The 24,424-nt window shown below is 41.9% G+C and overlaps 1 protein-coding gene across 2 annotated transcripts in view; it reads left to right on the top strand.

Annotated features, from left to right (window-relative positions):
- MERTK (MER proto-oncogene, tyrosine kinase) overlaps positions 1 to 24,424 on the top strand; it is a 115,852-nt gene that overhangs the window by 34,245 nt on the left and 57,183 nt on the right. For both annotated transcript variants that reach the window (XR_012003137.1, XM_025994356.2), the window contains exons 3-4: positions 6,850 to 6,950; positions 8,934 to 9,107. Coding sequence is in view for 1 of the 2 variants with exons in the window: in XM_025994356.2 (XP_025850141.2) it covers positions 6,850 to 6,950; positions 8,934 to 9,107 (275 nt within the window). In the remaining variant the exon portion in view is untranslated. The remainder of the gene's footprint in view (positions 1 to 6,849; positions 6,951 to 8,933; positions 9,108 to 24,424) is intronic.

Raw genomic sequence — 24,424 nt, 5'->3', positions numbered from 1 at the left:
ATTGCCATTTTATGACACAGATGATTACATATCTTGTTTCGTTCACTTAACATTAAGAATGTTTTCCTGTTTTATGAAAAGTCTTCAAAATATTTTAATGGCTGCTAGATGCCTCTGTAACCTGCTATTGTAAAACAGAAGCAAATATGGAAGAATGTAAATGATATTGTAAAGGGAAAACTTTTAAAAAATATTTTTATTTATTTATTCATGAGAAATACAGAGAGAGAGAGGCAGAGACATAGGCAGAGGGAGAAGCAGGCTCCGTAGGGGGAGCCTGATGCAGGACTCAATCCCAGGACCCCGGAATTGAGACCTGAGCCAAAGGCAGATGTTCAACCACTGAGCCAAAGGCAGGCAGTCAGTCACTGAGCCACCCAGGCATCCCTGTAAAGGGAAAACCTTAAAAATTATTTTCAAATGCCAACATTGATCGGTGTGTACAAGGGAAGAAATAACTGATATGGTACTTCAAGTCCAAATGTCCTCTCGAGCTGGGTCCATTCTATGCTAATAATTCACATTTTTTCCTCTTTCACTTGGACATCTATTATAGGTATAGGAAACGCTCCATGTCTGCTAAGCTAATAGGTTGGAGTATTCTTTTTTTTTTTTTAAGATTTTATTTATTTATTTATTCATGAGAGACACAGAGAGAGAGAGGCAGAGACACAGCCAGAGGGAGAAGCAGGCTCCATGCAGAGAGCCTGACATGGGACTCCATCCCAGGTCCCCAGGATCACACCCTGGGCTGAAGGCGGCACTAAACCTCTGAGCCACTGAGGCTGCCCAGATTAGAGTATTCTTAATTGATGGCTTGATACTGAAAATTGTGATTGATACTGAAAATTGCACCTCCACCCTGCCTCCAACTCCACATTCCTGACCTAGTCCTGGATGGTGTGCAGCTTAGGCTGCATCTTCAGAGCTTATAGTTGTTCTCCTTTGCAGGACTTAAGTCACTGGGCTGGACCATCCGCTTGGCTCTCCAACTGGTATTGTGCCTCATTTGCACCAGATACCAACTTAAAACTATAGCTCATCCATTCATCCAGATCCTGGGATGCTGCATGAACAGGGGCCTTTCCCTGGAGTCTCTAAAAGAGGGTTGTAATTTTGGGGATACACAGTTAGCTCTACGGTCTGGCACAGGACATAAGGAACAGACGTAGGTGGAAACACTCGCTGGTCGGATAAAGCATTCCAGGCAGGCACCAGCCATCAGACCAAAAGACTGGGGAGACCAACTCTCAAACAGAAACAAAAGCCGCTGTTCCTGTAGGCTGCCGGACTCTGCAGATTTAATTTATTGGCGTAATTTCTGGCAAAGGGAAAGGATTTGATATGTTTTCTGTGTAGCCTCGGGATTCCCCATTGGGAATTAAATTCTAGCTTGATTGTCAGTAGCTAAAGCTGGAAGGACTTTATTGCTTTCTAAAACTTATAGTTCTCTAAATACATTTTTTCATTTTTAATTTTTTTATTGTGGTAAAATGTGCAGAGGCTAAAATGTACTATTTAAAAAAAATTTTTAAAAGACTTTATTTATTCATGAGAAACACAGAGAGGAGAGAGAGAGAGAGAGGCAGAGACACAGGGCAGGGACTCCAGGATCACGCCCTGGGCTGAAGGGGACACTAAACCGCTGAGCCACCCGGGCTGCCCAAAATGTACTATTTTAACCCTTTCTGGGTGTGCAGTTCCGCAGCGTTAAGTCTATTCACATGATTGTACAGCCCTCACCACCATCCATTCCGAGAACGTTCTCATCCTCCCAAAGGGAAACTCCTTGCCCATTGAACACTAACTCCTCATCCCCTTTTCCCCCTGACCTTTAGTGACCTCTATTCTACTTTGTAATGTTGACTTATCTAGGTACCTCCTATAAGGGGAATTGTGCAGTATTTGTGCCTTTTGTCTTTCTTTTAAGAAGGCTGTAGAACATAGCTGTTCCCGAAGAGCCATTCCTGAGTGCGGCAGTGGAGCTGGGCTAGGTCTGCGGGACGGGGAGGCTGAGTGTGTCTGCCGCCCGTCCTGGGGCTAACCCGGCCGGGGCTGCGCTACTGTGACTGGTTTTACAGCTGCGGCCCTGTGGCTCTGTCCAGGTGGTTCCTGTCTAGACGCGGTGGCTGAGTCCCTACAGTGGCTTTGGTTCTCCCTGGTTCAGATGTTTGTATTTGACCCAAATCTGACACGATTGTTATACCTTCTTTAAAGCGATGCATACACAGGGTAAAATATTCCAACTGTTCAAAAATCCTCTTCCACTCCATCATCCAGCCCTTCCCCAGCAAGGAGCTGTGGTTATTCACTTCTTGGGTATCTGTCGGAGATATTCAATCCATAGGAGTCGTGTGTGTGTGTGTGTGTGTGTGCGCTCATGTGTGCCTTGCCCCAGAGTTCATCTAATAAAATGTTAAAGCTCTGGTTAAATCAATACCCAGGATCCAATGTTTTTTGTGGCTGTGTAAATGCTGTTTTCAGCTGAGTCATGTAGAAGGCTGCGCTTACATCTTACTTCTTCTTCTGCTGCTTTTGGATTTTCTTCAATTTAATAGCTTGTTAGTCTGCTTAATTTTCTAAAAAGCATCTTAATTTTCTAAAAGCATCTCCTCACAGAGTGATATTCTGAAATCAGGACTGATTTTTTTCCTGGGAGATGCCTGTCCCAGGATAGCTCAAGTCTGAGCACGCTTGCTCCCCAGCTACAGGGTACAGCTCAGTCATCTTTGCTCTCGTGCTGGGGGCCTTCATGGCACCTCTTTGCTCCAGGAGCCTGGGTTCCACATGCCTGGCCCCCAACCCTGCCTTTTGGTGGTCACTCCTCCACTTTGGCATGGAGCCCACCCACCATTAGCATGGAATTTGCATGTCTGAAAATGCCATTATTTTTTCTGCGCTCACCTTGAGGTAGTTTGGCTGGATATGGAATTCAAAAGGAAAATAATTTCCTGTTGTGGTTTGGAAGTGATTGACAGACCTCCTTTTCACCCTTAGATTTGTTCTTGAGAAGCATGGTGCTGTTCTGATCATGTGTGGTGCTGCTTTCCTTCTCTCTGGAAGCTTCTGGGATCTCCACGTTATCTTGGAGTTGTGACATTCCCTGGTGAAGCCCCTTACTGGGTCTTTTTTCTCCCACTGTGCTGCCCACCTAAGGGTCTGGGAAGGAAAGTCCTAGATCTCCAGCTCTGGGGCATTTTGTTCAGTTATGCTCCCCTTCCTGTGTTCTTTCTGGAACTCCTCTTACTCAGTTGTTGGAATGCCTAGATTGCTATTCTGAGCTTAGGGCCTTTGCTGGTGAACCTCCAGGGACTAGGCCTGCTGTTTCCTTTAGGGAGAGGGAGGAACTTGAGGACAACCTCTTCTGTCTCCAGCTCACCCCACGCCCAGCCTTCAGCATGCCAGCTTTAACTTGCATGTCTGGGAAGTAACAAATAGAATTATTTGTGGAAAATCTTTCTTGTGCTATAAGTAAGATGGATCTGGACTTGATGATTAAGGCAGGCACATAGCCTTTCTCCCCAGATGATTGCTGACCTCTTCCTGATATGAGTGACTAAAGACCGTTTTGATCATGTTCCCTTTGCACTCTCCTTTTCTACTCCTGGCGTGGTTGGCTTAAGGAACTCCTAGGGTTTTTGTGCCTTTTGCATCTAATTGCTACAGCCCCGGCTGTGCTGCTAAGCTGTTACTTAGGCCTGATGGTTTCTTAGTTCCTTGGGCCCTCTGTGCAGTTGTACCATGCATCCATGGGCTGCTTTCCTGGGGCTCTGCCCTGCACAGAGGGACCTCTGTGGCCTTCACTTTCACTCTGATCCCTGGCTCTCTAAGTCATGTGGCCAGCCTGTTGCAATACCGGAGTCCCAGACCCTGAGCCAGAGCCAGATCTTCAAAGGCACAGCAATCCTCAGCCTATCAGATCTCATCATAAGTCCAGGCCCTGAGTCTTGCCTCAAAAAAATAACTCCTCTTCTACAATGAACTTTTGAGATCTGTGGAAAGGACCTCCCGTCTTCAGTAGCCATGACCTTAGTATTTTTTGGAACTGCAGAAAAGCCTAGACTGGTCAGCCATGCAGAATCTTCAGGAGCTACCAAGAACAGGGTGTACTATTCAGCCACTAGCTGATACTCCTGATGGATAGGACACCATTCTAGACACATGCTTCTCTCATTCTTTCTTCCTGCCATCATGACATCCAGGGAGATTCATCAGAAGAGGGTCAGCTAGATCCTTATTTGGAGATATTTGCCCTTTGAGGTCTCTTCCCATGTTTTCCTGGTGACCTCTAGATGTTGTGACCTTCAGTCCTTGTCCTAAAGCGTGGAGAGTATCTGACCTTTCTTTGACCTTGAGTCTTTCCCAAACCCAACATTCATCCATCAGGTGCAATTCCAAAATTATGTCACTCCTACACATGAATGAGGGGAAAGAGGAAGACAGAGTATTCTAAGTCAGTGGGGTGCTAATCAGATTGGCACATCAGGAAATTCAGGTGACAAGTGAGAGTCACGTTTTTCGGTCTTAGAAAAAATAAGGAGGTAATGTTAACCTAAACAGCTCTGGTTCCCCTAGTTCTGATTGACACCATTCTTTTTCTTTTTTTTTTTTTTTTAAGATTTAGTTTATTTATTTGAGAGATAAAAAGCACAAGTAAAGGAAGTGGCAGAGGGAGAGGGAGAAGCAGACTCCCTGCTGAGCAGGGAGCCTGGTAAGGGGACTCCATCCCAGGATCCTTAGATCATGACCTGAGCTGAAGGCAAACACAACCAACTGAGCCACCCTGGTACCACTGATTGACACCATTCTTGACATGTATTTTAGCTACTCTGCTAATCAGAAGCTAAAAGGAAGCTGCAAAATGGCATGTTGAGGGAGAAGTTGTAATTTAAAATGTTCCTTGTTCTAAAAACGTGTGTTCAGCCTCAAGGCCTAGGTGCCTCGTTGTGGCAGATTGGCTCTTGGTACCACTGTGCTGTGTTTCTCCTGGCAGCTGCTCCCTGTTGCCCGCGGGGCCCATGGGCAAGGATGGCATCCCCTCCCACCTTGCCAGCTTCCTAGTCTCTTCTAAGCATTAAGCTTCAGCCCTTGACAGCTTGAGGGATGGGTTTTTATTTTGCTTTAGGATAAATAAGTTGTATCAGGGAGCAAGCTGCTAAAAAGGAAGATGGACCCCTCCATGGTTTTCTTCTTTTACTTTTTTTCTCTTGCCATGACCTTTGCTCTGTCTGATGAGTAGAGTAGAAGAAATCAGTGCCTTTGGGCCAGTAAAGAGGACCTCTCTTGAGAGTGTCTGAAAACATTTCAAAGAGTTCCTCGTTTCCTCACCCCTTCCCACTCCCAGCTAAGGACAGGTAGTATGGAACTTCCCGTTTATGAACATGTTGGAAGGGTGGAAAGCAGGATTCTCAAGATCTCAGAGCCAAGGCTGCCTGTCTATAGCAGATACTTTACAACATATAGTGTTCAAACTGTAGTATAAGGACAACAAGATGGGGATCCCTGGATGGCTCGGTGGTTTAGCGCCTGCCTTTGGCCCAGGACATGATCCTGGGGTCCCGAGATCAAGTCCTATGTCGGGCTCCCGGGGTGGAGCCTGCTTCTCCCTCTCTGCCTGTGTCTCTGCCCGCCCCCCCATGTCTAACATGAATAAATAAATAAAATCTTTTTTTAAAAAAGGACAACAAAAGAAAAGTGATCTATAATAAAATAATATGAACATGAAGGTGTAAATGCCGGGCCTGCCCACTCTAAGAGAGATAATAAAGTACACTGGGAGGGGCACCTGGGTGGCTCAGTCAGCTAAGTGTCTGACTTGGGCTTAGGTCATGATCTTGGGTCCTGAGATCCAGCTCTGCAGCAGCAGCATTATCAGGCTCTGCAATCCACAGGGAATCTGCTTCTCCCTCTCCCTCTGCCTCTGCCTCCACTCAGGCTCTCTCTCAAATAAATAAATAAAATCTTAAACTTGCATCCTGGCATGCCCCCATGCATATGGCAGCTGCAGGTGGAGAGGTGCTGTCAGTGATCTGAGTCTTGGCCAAGTTCCAAACAGGACAAAGGAAGGGTGGCCCCCATTCTCAGATAATGGCAGCCCTAGGAAATTAGGTGGGTATCAAAATCAGACAAAATTCTTTGTGTGTATGTAAATGGAACTTGGTTCTAGACTCAGAAAGTCATCTGGGATATGAAACAGTTGCCCCTGGTACCTAAAAGTGGCCCTTCACTCCTAAAAGCCACAGTGGTCCCTAGTTTTTGTGCCCACTTAAAATAACCCTACAAACTTGCAAAATGCCTCTATAGGGCAATATCCCAGTATAGAGAACCTAGGTATAGAGCCTACCATTTAAGGCAAGAAGTGACAGTGTATACATTAGTCATGATTCTTCAGAGAAACAGAACAAAAGAGGGAACAAGAGAAAGTTATTTTAAGGAATTGGTTAATGTGACTGTCGGTGCCTGCAAATCTGAAACATGCAGGGCGTCAGGTAGAGACCCAGGGAAAAGTTGGTATTGCGGTCTTGAGTCTGAAGGCAGCTTGGAGGCAGGATTCCCTCTTCCTTGGAGGACCTTGGTCTTTGCTCATAAGTCCTTCAGTTGACTGGATGAGGCCCACCCATGTTATGAAGTGTCATCTTTACTCAAGAGTCTACTGATTTAAATGTGAATCATACCTGAAAAATACTTTCACAGAAACATCTAGAGTAATGTTTGACCAAAAATCTAGGTATCATGATCTAGCCATGTTGACACCCACGATTCAACACAACATATGACAAAGAAGTTGTAAAGCATTATTCCTGTAACAGGAGCTCAAAGGGTAAATATCTTTGTATGTTTTCTTTGAAGCATAACCAGCGTACAACGTTCAGACAATGGGTCATATATCTGTAAGATGAAAATAAACAATGAAGAGATTGTGTCTGACCCCATCTACATCGAGGTGCAAGGTAAGTCCAGAGGCCACAGTGTGGCCTGTATTAATTGCTTTGCATATAAAACTGTAGAATTTGGTGTGCCCATTTATAATTCTATATGCAAACTTTGCAAATTTGTAAGCACTGACATTTTACAAGGTGATCCGCTTTTTACACTTTAGGAAATAATAAATGAATGACCTGAATTCAGTTCTTGAAGTTTTAGCTCTATCCTCAGCAAAAAGGCTGAGATTATGGATTTTCTTGTCCTCAGGTTATTTGCAGTCTAGAGATCTGGAGACTTTTGTTTAGAAGCAAAATGTATTCCATCATCCATTTCTCAGTGCTGGCATCAGATACCAGTCACCTGGTCTAGTGGTGATTTGCCTAGGAGGGTGAGCCATATTCCTTTTGTTTTTTTTTGTTTGTTTGTTTTTTGTTTTTTTTTTTGTGAGCCATATTCCTGAACTGGGTCAGCAGCTCAATCTGGGACTCGTGTGGGTTCTAGGATTTGTCAGGTACATGGTTCAATGCAGTTCCATGACGTGACATGAGACGGGCTCGGTGGGGGTAAGAAGTGAGACATGGACTAGGAGAAGGTGGTCTCCGCCCTCAAGGAATGTGAAGTGCAGTGGGGACTGTGAGCTGATGCCTAGGTAAGCTCAGGTCCTGAGGACCGGGTCTCTGGTTGTGCATGCCTGGTTCTGCAATGGCAGGGTCTGGCAAGGAAGGCTTCAGGGAGGAGGCACCTCTATTATCACCACAGGCGGTCATTCCTCACCAACTCACTGGCTTCCTCCACGGCCCCTGAATCTCAGTTTTCTGAGATACTCCTACCAGCAGAAGCATCCAAACACCTTTCTTTTCTATTTTCTCCTGACCCTTCTCACCACAGGCTTTAGAGCAGGTCATTGGCTTTTCAAGGAAGTTCATCTGGAACCATCTCCCACTGAAAGGGTGCTCTGCTACCCACTTTTTTTTTTTTTTTACAAACCTAATCCTCATACCCCCTAATGCTGCAGGAGGCTTGAGGGAGGGAGGCCCCCCTCAGAGGAGTCTCCTTTAGAGCTTTGCTCTAGGCCCATGCCAGGCTGGACAGTTAATGCCTCCTCAGAGTTACATAAACATCAGCCCAGGGGTGTTCCTATGTTTGCTGTTAATCTTGGAAAAATATTGAGAGGACATTTAACTTGTCAGAATGCCAGCAAAATGTCCAGGGCAGAAACACGTTAGGTCCAAAAGGAGCTTCACAGAACTTCGAAGCAGGAAAAAAGAATTCCATTTTGCCACACCCGCATCATTCCTTCTGGGACCAGATCTGTGAGTTCTCAACCCCGAAAGAATACAGTTTAAATCCCTGAGGACAGTTAGCTTGACCTGTTAATTTTTTGGCACATGCTCCAAATGAGTACGGACTGTCTTTCTCTGAGATACTTCTGAAGTTCCCTTATGGCCTCAATTTTGAATGACAGTCGAAGATTTTAGGAATATAATTTCATAACTGTGTCTACATCGATCTCAGGAGAAGGCACTTTGCAAAGTATCCAGCCCTGCACAAGTGTACAGATTTTACAATTCATTATCACTCATCTTAAAGTGCCACACCCAGTAGATTATCCTCAAAAATAGGCGGACCTATTACGTGGCTTTGTTTTTATGGTGTGTATTTTGGTAAGGAATACTGAAAACGTGCCAGCCTGTCCCAGGAGTTTGAGTAACACCTAATTTCAACACCACCAGGTCTCCTTTCTGGTAAAACCAGTTCTGAATCACCATTACAACCCCTTTGGGAAAGTATCCTAGAAAGCCAGGATACTTTTATTCTAGTTGGGTAGAATAAAATAAGCTTCTCTTCTTTCTTAGCCAACTTTCAGAAGGTGAAAACCGGCCATTTCAGACCTGAGGTGGTATATAAAGAAATCTCTTGCCAAGTTCCAGAACAGTCTCCATTCCCCTTGGGGCTTTGCCTTTGCTTGCAGATCTAAGACATTCTTTCACCAAACTCTTTCTTTACAGGACTTCCTCACTTTACTAGACAGCCCGAGAGCCTGAATGTCACGAGAAACACAGCCTTCAACCTCACCTGTCAGGCTGTGGGCCCTCCTGAGCCCGTCAACATTTTCTGGGTTCAGAACAGCAGCCGTGTGAATGAACAGCCGGAAAGATCCCCCTCTGTTCTAACTGTTCCTGGTGAGTCCGAGTTGTGTGATTTCTTTATTGTTTTCTCTTGAATAGTGGAAGGGATCAAATGTGTGGTGACCACTGCTGGTGCAGTAGAAGACAATGAGACACAAGTGTCACTGAGGTTAGAGACTGGGGACGTAGAGAGGGAGGTGGTGGGAATCTCGGGAGTGAGAGTTCACAAGCCAGGGTTGGGGTGTCTGTGGTTAAGTGAGCAGAGTGGCGGGAATGCCTGAGCCCTGGCAGCGGGAGCCCTGCTCACATCTCCTGTCACAGCCGGGGATTGGCTGGCCTGGCCTGTCTTGCGCTTCAGGAGCCACTGATGTGAGGTTTTATAGCAAAGAACTGCACCAGTCACGGGAGCTGTGGGACAATTGAGTCATTTTGGGATTGTGGACACACTGACAGTGAGGAGTCATCTAGATTCTCATCTGAATGGAAGCACCCTGGCCTCGTTCCCAGCACTCCCCTGGCAGTGCTCTTGGAATCAAGGCCTTGCTGTTTCCCATGCTTCTAATGCCCACGGGCTCCCCTTTGGTTTCTCTCATGGCGGCTTTTGGCAACATCTGGCAGAGGTACCAACCCCTAAATCCTTCCTTTCTTCATGCATTCATAAACCTAATGTGTGGCGAGGGAGTGCTGTATGCCAGAGGCTGTCCATAAACCTAATGTGTGGCGAGGGAGTGCTGTATGCCAGAGGCTGTTCTAGGTACTGTGAGCACAGGGGTGAACTTCTGGAAACAGTCTTCCTGGCTTCCTTCCCACTCCACTGCTCCTCCTCTGCCCTTGACAGCCTCATCCTTGGACCCACTTCTTTTCACTCTGAGACACTCCCCCACCGCCCCCCCGGGAGAGTTCTCTGTGTCCCTGGCTTCAATACTGCCTGTGTGATGTGGTCTTGAGCTTTATATCTCTGGCCCAGCCCTTTCTTCTGAGCCTCAGGCTCATGTCCCCAACTGTCTCCTTGGCATTTTCACTTGCTGGTACATAGGCATCTTAAAATGAAACTCTTGATCCACCTCCCCCACGAGACTTGTTTTGCCCCAGAATTCCCCATCTTAGCAAATATCACCATTGGCCCATCCTTCCTCTTTCTCATTTCTCATGTCAAATGCATCAGCAAGTTCTGTCCCTCCTTCTACCGTATGTCCTCAGTCTGTTTTTTTCTCCATTCGTGCTGCAGCACCCTGCTCCACATCACTGCCAGCTCTTACCAACACTAGTGCAGTAGCTCCCTAACTGGTCTCTGGTTCCACCCTTGTCCTCACTTGAATCCATCATCCTTGGTGCCTCCCCATTGTCATAGACAGTCATTCAGAGTCATTCTTGCCCCTGTCCATCGGCCCTGCGTGCTCTGGTCGCTGTCCAACTCTCCAACCCCACCCCACCCCACCTCACCTTCTCTTCCCTAATTATTAAGCACTGGTCATCCGGATTGTCTGTCATTTCCTCACACACGTGGCCCTCCTTCCTGCCTCAGGACCTTTGCATTCTTTCTTCTGTCTGCCTACAGTATTCTTCCGCCTGCCCTTTGTCCCATAATACAACTGAGATTCTTCCAGGAAACCTTGCCTGGTCATTCAACTATTTTAGGTCCTCCCCACCTCTTTATTGACCCCCAGTCATGGGTTCTTGTGGACTCCATCACTGCACCCGTCACAGTCTATCCTCCCCCCATTTATTTGTCTAGCTTCCTTGTCTGTCTTCTCAGAGACTTTATACTCAGCAAGGACAAGGACTTTGTCTGTCCCAAGGCAGTGTCTGATTCATAGTAGCACTCAATGAATATTCATGGTGAGAATGGAGCAGCAAGTAAATGCCAGCTCCTTGGATTTATCTCTGAATCACTTTTCCAACTCTTGACACCACGAGGAATACTATGGTTTTTTCTCTGCTTCCATCTGAATTGGCTCTGAGTTTCTCCAAAGAGTTGATAATCAAGCTACTTCTTAGTTCAAAGTCAATTTGAGGAACCTCCATACTTTTTTCCAGAGTGGCTGTACCAGTTTGCATTCCCACCAACAGTGCAAGAGGGCTCCACTTTCTCTGCATCCTCGCCAACACCTGTTGTTTCTTGTGTTGTTAATTTTAGCCATCCTGACAGGTGTGAGATGGTATCTCATCATGGTTTTGATTTTATTTCCTTGATGATGAATGAATGATGTTTAACATCTTTTCATGTGCCATCTGGATGCCTTTTTTTGAAAAATATTTCTTCATGTCTTCTGCCCATTTCTTAACTGGGATATTTGTTTTTTGGGTGTTGAGGTTGATAAGTTCTTTGTAGATTTTGGATACTAGCACTTTATCAGATATGTCATTTGCAATTACCTTCTCTCGCATTATCAACTATGGAGAGAGCCCAAATGTCCATCAACTGATGAATGGATAAAGAAGATGTTGTATACACAATGGAATATTACTCAGCCATCGAATGACATGAATGGAGCTGGTGTGTATTACACTAAGTGAAATAAGTCAGAGAAAGACAAATACCATTTGATCTCACTCATATGTAGAATTTAAGAAAGAAAACAGATGAACATATGGGAACATAAGGAAGAGGAAAAAAGGAGAAAGGGAAACAAGCCATAAGAGACCCTTAATGATAGAGAACAAATTCAGGATTAATGAAAGGAGGTGGGTAGGGAATGGGTTAGATAGGTGGTGGGCATTAGAGAGGGTACTAACTTGTTATGATGAGCACTGGGCTTTGTATGTAAGGGATGAATCACTGAATTCTACCAATATTGCACTGTATGTTAGCTACCTAAAATTTAAATTAAAAATTTTTTTAAAATATAAATAAATAAATTGAAAAACCCAAACAAAGTAAATTTGAAAAATATACCCCACCCTTTCTAGGATGTTGGCTGAGTCTCGTAAAGAAAACTTTATTTTCATTGAGATAAAATGGACATACAGCAAGTGCATAGAACTTAAATGCATGACTCAGTGAGTTTTGATAAATGTAGACACGCATGTCAATGTAGACACTTCAGTCATGGCGGAACATTGCCATTACCTTCATACTCCCTTCCCATCAGTCCCCATCTCTCATAGGCGAAACAGAGGTATTGCAGAGGTATTCTGATGTCTGTCATCACAGATTAGTGTGCTAGTTCTTTAATGTTAAATGAGTGGAATCATAAAGTGTATATTCTTTTGTGTCAGGTTTCTTTCCCTCAATATGATGTTTTTGGGATTCATCCACGTTGATGTATGAGTAGTATGTTGTTATTATCAACAGGGCTGTATGGTGTTGATATGCTACATTTTGTTCTTTTGTGTGGTGAACATTTGGGATGGTTATGACTGTTGGTTATAATAAATGACTTACAGATACTTGTGTGTAAGTCTTTTGGGAGCCATATAATTTTATTTTGTCCTGGATAATACCTGGGAGAAGAACTATGGGATCATATACTAGGCATATGTTTAACTTTTAAGGAAACCACCAAACTGTGTTCTAAAGTTGTACCAAGTTATATTCCTGGCAACACTGGATGAGTGTTCCAGTTGCTCTATCCATGTCCTTGCCAACATTTGATATGGTTAGCTTTTTTTCATTTTAGACATTCTAGTGGATGTGCAATGTTAAATTTTAAATTTACATTTCAGTCCTCTAATGTCTAATTAATTTAGATTTAGAAAAGGTTTTAGTGGGGTACCTGGGTGGCTCAGTCAGTCAAGTGTCTAACTTTGGCTCAGGTCATAATTTCAGGGTTTTGGGATTGAGCCCCTTGTTGGATTCCCTGTTCAGCAGAGAGTCTGCTTCTCCTCCTCCTCCTGTCCTTCTCCACTGTTGTGCTGTCTCTCTCTCTCAAATAAATGAAAAAATCTTTTTATTTTATTTTATTTTTTTATTTATTTTTTATTTTTTTAAATGAAAAAATCTTAAAAAAAGAAAAGATGTTAGCAATTTTTTCTTGTGCTTATAGACCAATCCTATATCCTCTTCATTGAAGTAGCACTTTGAGTCTTTTGCCTATTCTCATAAAAATCTTAGAATCAGCTTAACAACTTTTGCAGAGTCTTTTGTGATTTTGTTTACAATTGTATTAAATTTATAGGTCAATTTAGGGGGAGATCACATCTTAATAATATTGAGATTTCCAATCCAAGAATATACTCTGTCCATTTACTTAGGTCTTCGTTAATTTCTCTCAGCAATTTTTTTATAGTTCTTGATGTAGAGGTCTTATATATCACTTATTAAAGTTATTTTTTTATATTTTATGTTGTTGATGCTGGTAAGTAGCACATTGGAATTCATTTCCCAATTGTTTACTATTAGTATATAGGAAATAAATGAATTTTTGTATGTTGATCTTATATCCAACAACCTTGTTAATGTCTTAGTTCTAAGAGAGTTTTTTTGTTGTTGCTTTGTAGATTCCTTAGATTTTTTTCTGTAGACAGTGTCACCTGCAAATCAAGACAGTTTTACTTCTACTTGTCCAGCTCTTATCTTTTTATTTCTGTCCCTTTCCTTATTTTACTGGCCAAGACTCTAGCACAATGCTGAATAAAAGTGGGGAAAGTTGATGTCTCTGTCCCAGTCACCAACTATGACATAAACTAGGTTTTGGTCAGTGCCCTTCATTAGGTTAAAGAAGTTTCCTTGTATTCTCAGTTTGCCAAAAATTTTATTCTTTTTATCATATAATTATATAGTTTTTCTTCATTATTCTCCTAATATGGCAAATTACTTTGATTTGATTTTTAAATGTTAAACCAGTGTTGCATTCTTGGTATAAACTCTACTTGGTCATGATGTATTGTGGTGGATTCAATTTGCTAATACTTAATTAAGGATTTTTGCATTTACCTTTATTCTGTTTCACTGCCAGACTAGAGTAACACCAACCGGGTATACTGAAATTCAGTTCTGATAAGTAAACTGCCGCAAGGCTCACTTCAGATGCCAACCACAAGCCTCAAAAGCGGGGGCTCCCCAGGCCACCTGCACTTCTTACTGACTAGCTATAAATTTGGAGGTTCCCATGAACCCCTCCAGTTTGATAATTTGCTAGACCAATTCACAGAACTCAGGAGAGTGCTATGCTTAACGATTACAGTTTTATTACAAAGGGTATAGCTAGGGTGATGTCTGGGAGGATCCTGCATGCAGAGCTTCCCTGCCCTTTCCTCTTTGAATTAGGGTGTGTTACCCTCTTGGCACATCCAGGAAAAGGACATTCCACTGAGCTTTGGGGTGCAGACTTTTTATTGATGTTTCCTTGCATAGGCATAATTGATTAAATCATTGACCGTGTGATTGAACACAGTCTCCAGACCCCCTCAACCCTCTCATCACATGGCTGGTCATTCTGATGACCAGTCTTCATCCTGAGGTTTTCTAGGAGCCCATTGTGAGTCACGTCATAAACCTAACAAAGCTACCCCTGTCACCCAGGAAATTATAAGGGACAAAAACTAAATTCTTTATTGTACAACAATGCTCATGAAGGCAATGGTCTATAATTTTGTTTTTGGGATGTCAGTTTTTGGTATCAGGGTATTGTTAATCTCATAAAACTAGTTAGGAAGTATCCCTACCTCCTCTATTTTCTGAAAGAGTTTAGTAGCATTGATGTTATTTTGAAAAGACATGCATAAAGTTCAGTGGAAGCTGCAAAATAGTGTTTTGTACACAATATTTCTTTTTTTCTTTTTTTTTTTTAGTTATTTATGATAGTCACACACACAGAGAGAGAGAGAGGCAGAGACACAGGCAGAGGGAGAAGCAGGCTCCATGCACCGGGAGCCCGATGTGGGATTCGATCCCGGGTCTCCAGGATTGCACCCTGGGCCAAAGGCAGGCGCCAAACCGCTGAGCCACCCAGGCGTCCCATACACAATATTTCTGGTAATGCAATTTGCATTACTTTTTTTGATGAAGGTTAATGTATTGATTAATGTTGAGATTGAACTTAACTGAAATCCTTCGGTCTTTTTTCTTCTCAATTACTGCAAAATCAGAGTTCTTCTCCTGTTTCTTGTATATTTAATTATTTTTGGAAGTTCAGCCTACCATTTATCCTTATAAAAATTTAAACAATTGTCCCAGCCCACTGGGGCCATCTGGGACCTCAGTCTTTTCCTTCGGTTAACAAATCACCCCCGCCCCCTGCTTTATGCCAGCTGCCTTTTGTGTCTCGTCCAAGTTGTTGATAAAAATCTGGATTCCACTCTGAGGGCAGAGTCCAGTGGCATGTTGATAAAGGCAGACTCTGAGTTGACATCAGTTCATTAAATCAACTTTCTTGGCTGTTGTTCAACCACTAGTAAATATGCTTGGTTTTATTTTCCTCCTATTTACTTCTCTTTCTTCTGAGATGTTATCACCATATCAGGCAAGTAGCTATTACAGAAAGTCTGGAAATCAGCTTGGAATTCATTTTGAAATCAGACCAGACTTGTAGGTGAGCCAAAAAACCAGATGTGACAATTTCCTGCATTCTTACAGGCACGAGTTTGATAGCCCTCTCTGAAGTTTTATGGTGGATTTCTCTCTCAATGATTCTGTACTACCAGGATCAGTGCCATTTTTCTTTAGGAAAATAGGGACAAAAATCTGTCAATCTTTGTTCATCTAGAACTATTCCTCTATTGCATGTTTTCTTAGAAGGTAGAAGTGTGTTTCTGTGATAAGATCTGCAAATTCGGGGATCCCTGGGTGGCTCAGCAGTTCAGTGCTTGCCTTAGGGCCAGGGCGTGATCCTGGAGTCCTGGGATCGAGTCCCGCATCAGGATCCCTGCATGGAGCCTGCTTCTCCAAATGCCTGTGTCTCTGCCTCTCTCTCTCTGTGTGTCTCTCATGAATAAATAAATAAAATCTTAAAAAAAAAAAGAAAGAAAAGATCTGCTAATTCTTTTCATACCCAAGGCTAAGTATAATTTGTCTCAGATTGGAGACCTGATTTATTTCTAAATGATTATATAGTATCACAACCATAACCTATTTGGGGTTGCAAGTTCATTACAATTTTTATTTTACCTTTTTTAATTTGAAGATTTTTTTCCTTTGGTAGGAGAAGATAGAAGTAAAATAGAAATAGAGCAGTTTATAGCTGCTCTATTTTGTTCATTTATGTGTTTACTATTTGAAAGAGAGAGAGCATGCAAGCACGTGCAGGTGGGGGTGCAGAGGAAGAGGGAAAGAGAGACTCTCAAGTAGATTCCACACTGAATACGGAGCCAGATGCGGGCTCCATCTCATGACCCTGAAATCATGACCTGAGCCAAAATCATCAGACGCTTAACTGCTTGAGCTACCCAGGGGCCCCAATTTCAGACTTCTTGTTATAATAAAAATAATATATGAACACATTTTCATTGTAAAACATTCAAACCATAACAACATACCAAAGCAAAATGGGCAAGCGTCCTTGAATCTCCACACATTCACTCCCTACATAGTTGTCACACACAATGCTCCTTTTTAATATGTGATGTCACTTGACCTAATTTATGTGTAGAAGCACTACACCATTGGTTTCCAGTACCCTATGTGTAAGATACATACTTGTGTGCAGAAAGTATCTCCCTTCAGGTTTGTAATACCCTTCACGTGGAAGATCAATGAGGGAAATCTTTATATTCTGTATAAAAACAAATCAAATTTATGTACTAAAATCATTTGTCTAAAAATTTAAGTTGTTTTCAGATAAAAATAAAAAAGCATTTCTGATATGCAAAAAAAATTTTTTTTTTCATCATTTAAAACCACTTTCTTTAATATACAAGAAACACGTGAGACACAAAGATAGCCCAAGAAAGTGCTCAGTCCCCAAGCTGTGAGTTCAGGGGGGGTCGAGCTTTTCCCGTCTTCCAGGGAAAGATGGGGTTGAAGGGATGCTACGTCACTAGGCCCCTGGTGAGCCCAGCACTGGGGCCACGCACCTAGTTCTCCACCAAGTTTGGAAAGTGCTGATTCTCCTTGTCCTGGTCCTGGTCCTGCTCCCACACTCAGCCTCCAGTTTTCAGAAGTCGTCCAGATCCCAGAGAGGCCCCTTCCTTTAGTTCCCTAGGATTTTCACTCAGGGGAGAAGGCCACTTACTCTGCCACTGGTTCACTTTCTTCTAGGCCCTTCTCCTTTAAATATACTCATATGTACATATACACATAGATGGCCAAGACATGTAGATCTTTCCATATAGGTACTCGTGGGCGTCTCACTATTTATGATAATTGCCTCATTGCATGAGTGAACTATAATTTATTTAACCACTCCCTTGCTGATGAGCATGTAGGTTGTTTTATTTTGGTTGGTATTGTTACTCATGTGGACATCTTTGTACCTCTACGTATTTCTTTTCTAAAAACCTTTCTGGACACCCCTTCCTTGTCTATGTATCCGCAGTGCCTCTTCCATAATGCTTGTACTTCCCCACCACATGGAAGCTCAACCATCTACTGACTCCCCACCCTAAATTATTGATCAGTGTGATTATTACATATTAGTTATTAATTACCTTAGCCCTATCACCCAGGACAATGCCTGGTACATGAGAACTGTGTGAATGAATGAATGAACTAATGAACAAACGAATTATGAACAGACACAGAGTCAGAGATCCTTTCACTGGTACAAAGGAACATAGTGATAATGAAGTAACTTGTATTTTCATAATTGCTTTTGGATGTAAACTTCTTCTCATCTCTTCTTATTTGTATTTCTAACCAGTTCTGTGAAATTAATACAGCATTTTTCTTACACCCATTCTGTAGACAGAGGGCTTAAGGAAGTCCATGGAGGAAGGGCCAACAGTGTAGGTTTCTGACACAGGGCTGGTGCTGGACACACCAAGTTAGATCAAGTCAGCTATCTGTGGACTATTCCAAAGCACCTGAATTCTGTAACATTATAAAACAACCATAAAACATCATTCTTATTTACATCTGTGTTTCATTTTGAGGATGTTTAGTGATAACCTGACCCCATCTTAAAAGTTCATGTTTGAGGAACTAGGTGCCATTCTGACCAGAAATGCCAGGGACAGGGTCTGTGCTTCACATGCTGATGTAAAACTGTGCGTATTTGCAAGGAGGGGCCATTCTGTCTTGAAATTAACCCTGAAGTAAACTTTTCTTCTTTTTTTTTTTTTAAGATTTTATTTATTTATTCATGAGAGACACAGAGAGACAGACAGAGATATAAGCAGAGGGAGAGAGAAGCAGGCTCCTCTCGCAGGGAGCCCGATACAGGACTTGATTCCCCGGACCCCGGGATCACGCCCTGAGCTAAAGGCTCAGCTCAACCACTAAGCTACCTAGGCATTCCGAAGTAAACTTTTCTAATCCCTCTACCAAGAGAGTGCTAAGTAGGGACGTGGTTTAAAAGGTCCTGATTGTTGATGCTTGCTTTGAGCAAGCACATTTGTGAACAGGAAGGCCATATGCTTTTTTTCTTCTTGATACCAGTTGGGTTTTTTTCCCTCTGTCTTTAAGAGACATGAGCTAGAAGTACTTTGTCTAAAGGGCATCATTCTGAGTCAACAAAGCCAATCCAAAGGTTATATGCGGTATGATTCCATTTATATGACATCCTCAAAATGACAAAGTTATTTTTTTTTAAATGACAAAGTTATAATGATTAATCAGGGATTAGCTTGGATAGGATGTTTCTAAAACACAAGGGAGTTTGGGGGTTTTTTTGTTTGTTTGTTTGGTGCTGAAGTAGTATAAATCTGTACTTGTAATAAAATTTCATAGAGCTGTATACCACCCTCCCCACACACACACCCCAAAATTAAACAGAACAAAAATTGGTAAAATCTGAATATGGTCTATACTTGAGTTTAAATAGTATTGTACTAATGTCATGTTCATAGTTTTGGTCATTGTACTATGATTATGTAAGATCTTATCATTAAAGGAAGCTGGTGAAGGGTGACAAGAACTCTGTACTATTTGCAATTTCTTATAAATTAAAAATTATTCAAAAACAAAATTTTGTTTTTATTTATTTTTTAAAAGATTTTACTTATTTATTTGAGAGAGAGTGTGTACATGAGCAAAGAGAGGAGCAGAGGGAGAGAGAGAGAGGGACAAGCAGATGCTACACTGAGCCCAAAGCCCAATACAGAGCCTGATCCCACCACCCTGAGATCACAACCCAGGTCGAAATCAAGTGTTGGAGGCTCAACCGACTGAGCTACCCTGTGCCACACAAAGTCTTGTTTTTATTTTTATTTTTAAAAATATTTTATTTATATATTCATGAAAGAGGCAGAGACATAGGAAGAGGGAGAACCAGGCTCCTCACAGGGAACCTGATATGGTACTTGATCCTAGGGCCCTGGAATCATGCCCTGAGCCAAAGGCAGACACTCAGCCGCTGAGCCACTCAGATGTCCCCAAAGTTTTGTTTTTAAAAAGTGCTTTGTCTTGAGCAAAACCAAATTCCAAAATAAAGATCCAAACTGCAAAAGATTTTGCTATATGGTATTTAATGGTGGTAGTTTAGTGGTTGAGATCCCTAGTTATGACATGCACACTAATACTACTTCATTGTTGTGTGTCCCTAGGCAAGTTACTCAACTACCTAGTAGAAAATAGGGATAATAACAGCATGTACCTCATAGAACATTTATGAGGATTCAGTGAAATAATGAGTGGAAGGCCCTTAGTACAGGAGCAACCTATAGGAATAATTCAAATGTTACTTATTACAAAATTTTTATGTTTTTATATGCAGTAGTTACTATCTCATTGTCAGTTTTGAGCTGCCTTTCTATCAAGAGTGGTGGGCTTATGTTGATCTTTCTAGTTTTTATTCAAGACTTTATTTCCTTACTTTTTAAAAATGTTTTTAAAGATTTTATTTATTTATTCATGAGAGACACAGAGAAAGAGAGAGAGGCCGAGACACAGGCAGAGGGAGAAGCAGGCTGCATGCAGGGAGCCTGACATGGGACTTGATTCCGGGTCTCCAGGATCATGCCCTGGGACGAAGGTGGCGCTAAACCACCGAGCCACCAGGGCTGCCCTTATTTACTTACTTGAGAGAGTGCAAATATGTGTGCACGCACATGCACAGGCATGCAAGCAGGGGTAAGAGCAGAGGAAGAGAGAGAAAGAGAATTTCAAACAGGCTTCACGCTGAGCAGAGTCCAACAGTCCCACAACCCTGAGATCATGACCTGAGCCAAAATTAAGAGTCAGACCCTTAACCGACTGAGCCACTCCGACGCCCCTGGTTTTTATTTTTTAAAAATACTCATTTTATTTTTAAATCCACACCTAGAAAATAGCTAAGCTAGCTTTATGTTTTAGTTAGTTGGATAGAATTAATAATATTCATTGTAATAACAACACTAACAATGACTAGAATTGATACAAGTCAGTTTATAATTTTCACAATGCTTTCTGTAAAGATTGATCTTGAACTTCATAGCAAGCTGTGATGTAGTTAGGCATTTTTAATGCCCATTTTCAGATTAGGAAAAAATTTGAAACTAGTAAGGGATCTACTTATTTAAGGTTTAGTCTTTATGTGGCCCCTGCAATGATCCTGATAAAACACAAGTTAGATCATGTTGATCTTCTGCTCAATGCTCCAGGTTTCCCATCCCACATAGAAGACAAAGCAAAGGCCTGTTCCCTTTGCCCAGAACAACCTCTACCCCCACAACCCACTCCGGCATTTAGCCCATTCCCTTACTCAGAGTCATTCCTCTGAGGACATTTCCCTAAGCCACCTCTGACCTGAATATTTAAAATCACAGCCCACTTCCCCACCCACCCTTGGCCCTCTGATCCTTTTCTGTTTTTCCATAGCCCTAATCACCTTCTAATAGAGTATGAAGCTTACTTATTTGTATAGGTTATTATTTCCTACCTACTTCCCTCTGAGAATTCGAGCTCTGTAAGGGCAAGGATCTCTTTTCTTTATGGATATACCCCAAGTGCCTAGGAAAATACCTGACACCTAGTAAGTACTCAGTAAATATGTGTTGAATGAATGAATTCAGGGCAAATAGTGTGCTCCAAGTTAATAAGCAACTTCCATTATGCAGGTTGTGTTTCCATTGCTTTGCCTATTTTGCTCTAGGAAAAAGAGAAAAAGAAAAGAAAGGGTTGCTTATCCAGAACTCAAAGAATTGGCCCAACTGGTGCTCTTAGAAGTTGCTTTCTTAGCAATTCTGACTGTTTTTCCCTCAAGGGAACATCCTGTTACTGAATGTTCTTTAAAATATCTTTCAGACCTTGTGTCAGAGGCTGTCTTTTTTTAAACCAGCAGACCAAGCAAGAGGGGCATGAACCATCATGATGTGAGTTAGGTGAGATGTCACAGAGTTAAAGGGGGTGGCCCACTGGAAGAGGACATGGCTCAGAAAGACTGGAGGCTTAGGTGCTAGAGCAGAGAGTGGGTAGTAGGGTGGGGACCTAAGGGGGTGGATGATTTTTTTTCCCCTGGAAAGCCACAAGGGCCCAGGCTATAAAACTTCAAGGTCTATTCCAGTCTGGTTATTATTCATCCAGACAGAGAAGAGGAAAGTGAGAGGAAACAGTCTTTCCCAGCACATGCTGTATTCAACCCAGGCTTGCGCATGAGTCTTTAGCTGGGAAGCTAGTGCCATTAGACAGTGGAAGTATATATAACTGAGTACATTAATCAAAGAAAATTGTATTTTGCCTTCAAAAGTTCTGGCCCACCTACTTTTCGAGAAATTTAACTTTGATTTGAAAACTTCTTGCTGCTGGCATCTGTTTGGCCTGTGGGCAATAACCACCTCAGTGCCCAGGAAGAACTGCTGTAATACGTGATTTAGCTCCTTCTGGGCCATTCTGTATTAATGTGGATTTCTTGTGCCAGAGAATTTGCTAGAGATTGTTTTCCTGACTTTGTGTGCACTTTGAAAAGAAACACAAAAAGGAAAAGCAACTTCCCACTTAACCTTAACATCATGTTCCTGATACGTGGTTTCACTTTGGGCGTTGATAAACCTTGCAGCTCTAAATAACAGTGGACCCCAATTGTCTTACTTAGGGATCTATAGCTTGTCAAAGGAGTTTATGAAATGAATCCATCTTCTTGTTTTTTTTCCCCTCCTGACCAGTTTGGAATGTGATCTGTATTCTGTACTCAAGTGTTTCCCAAGAGTTTTGACAAGAGTCACTGAAGTCAAATAACTATGTTTAGCTCGACTATATAAAAAATACAAATTGTAAAGCAACTGTATTTTCTGAGCCAAAGCCTATTTTTCTAAATATGAGCCAAGTTTTGCACATTCATGGAGCCTGGTGAAATGGGCATCTTATTTGAGAGCTTATGACCTAGAAGGTTAAAAGTGATTCTTAAGTATGAAAACCAAAGTGTCACAGGTTGGACTGTGAAACAATAGTCGGCAGCATGGGCACCAAGCAGTGGTTTAGAGGGATGAGGTCTTGATTCTCATCTGGGATGTCTGGCTTCTTTTGTAAAATCTGGCCTGACAAAGTTCCTGAAATCCAAATGCTATGTCGGTGCTTCTTTTCCAACTGCAGCTTCTCAGTCATCTCTCCCTCACTTTGCAAAAGAAGAAAGACCTCTCCCTGACTTATCTGGAGTCAATATAGGGCATCAGTTCTCAAATGCTTTGGTCTCAACATCCCTTTACAATGTTAGAAATTATTGAGAACCAAAAAGGTTTTGTTTATGTGAGTTCTACCTAGTGGTAGTAGTTTCTGGTTTCTAATTCAGAAACTAAAATAAAACTTTCAAAGCATAAAAATATACAAGCACATCCTCTCTTACTGATAGAGCTAATGACATCATCACACAACATACAGCCTCTGGAAAATTCTTTTTTTTTTTTTTTAAGATTTTTATTTATTTATTCACAGAGACACAGCTAGAGAGAGAGAGGCAGAGACACAGGCAGAGGGAGAAGCAGGCACCATGCAGGGAGCCCGATGCGGGACTCGATCCCCGTTCTCCAGGATCACGCCCCGGGCTGCAGGCAGCGCTAAACCGCTACGCCACCGGGGAAATTCTTTTGGAACATTCCATCACATGTTCCTGAAAGAAAGAAAGTAGAAAGGACAAATAACATCTTATTATTGTTAGTGTTATTATTATTATTATTATTACAAAAATAGTTTTCTTTTCTTTCTTTTTTTTTTTTTTCAAAAATAGTTTTCATCATTAGGACTCCTAAAAGGGCCTCTGAGATCCCCAGGAGTTTCCAAATCTCACTTGGAAAGTGACTGCTATAGTGCATTGGCTCAGGTTAAGAAATTTCCAGATCACTACATAGAAAATTCCAAATTTTGTTCAACAAAGGAGTTGCCCTTCCAGTAAAATTCTTCTATTTATGTTTAAGAATTATATATGTGGTTGGGGTGCCTGAGTGGCTCAGTCAATTAAGTATCCAACTGTTGATCTCAGCTTAGGTCTTGATCTCAGGGTCATATGTTGAAGCCCCACATCAGGAGAGCCTACTTTAAAAAATAATAATAATTCTATATATTGTCCTGATGAGTTGTACCCTAATAGTTTTGAGAATAATCAATCTAGAAGATATTTTTCCCCAATTTTAACACATATGCGTATTTTGATTGCCAAGAAGTGTTGTAAGGTGATTAATCATGACTTCTAAACCCAAATACTTAGTGCCATTTGGATAAAATTCTGCAGGAGAAATAGAAAATCATGATGGAAACTTCTGGCTGCTGGGAGAAAATTGTTTCTCACCCACAATCATTGTGGGTGATTTAGGGTCTCCCATCCCTAAATGGGTATGCTACATAGGTACCTTTAAGGGAATTTTACTTTAAAATGTCAGAGTACCGGAAATTACTTTCTTTGCAACTGTTTAAATTATAAAACATTTAAGATGCAAACCTCAAAAATGTATGAGAGCTCCATATATTTTTCAAAGTTATTTGTGAGGAATATAAGCAGAAGATACAAAGACCCCGAAGGCAGGGTATTAAAGGATGTCCTTTTATACATGTGGTTAATGAGTTTGACATAAATATTCCTCTTCAGTGAAATAAAATTTTTTTAAACCATCACACAAACTATTAACAGTTTCATCTGTCACTCAAAAGGAAGTGACCAAAAATGTGAAAAGTCATGGCTCCTACCTGAAATTTTAGTTTCTTAGCTCTTGGAATTGTCAAGAGAATCGAAGCCATCCACTTAGGATTTTCTTCCAATCTGAGGGAAATACTTCTTACCTCAGAAAATTAAAATACCTGAAGTGTCTGTCTTATTTTGATAGAACATTATTTTAGAGAAGTAAAAAGTCACCAGAGAATTGTAGGACAGAGATACATAGCTTTGTTTTTTTTCTTGAGAGACCGTGTCTAGTTAGCAGAACTCAGGTGC

The sequence above is a fragment of the Vulpes vulpes genome, chromosome 8 (assembly GCF_048418805.1).
Source record: "Vulpes vulpes isolate BD-2025 chromosome 8, VulVul3, whole genome shotgun sequence".
NCBI lineage: Eukaryota > Metazoa > Chordata > Mammalia > Carnivora > Canidae > Vulpes > Vulpes vulpes.
Note: the sequence above shows the minus strand (reverse complement) of the source record. Positions and strands in the feature narration are given on the sequence as shown.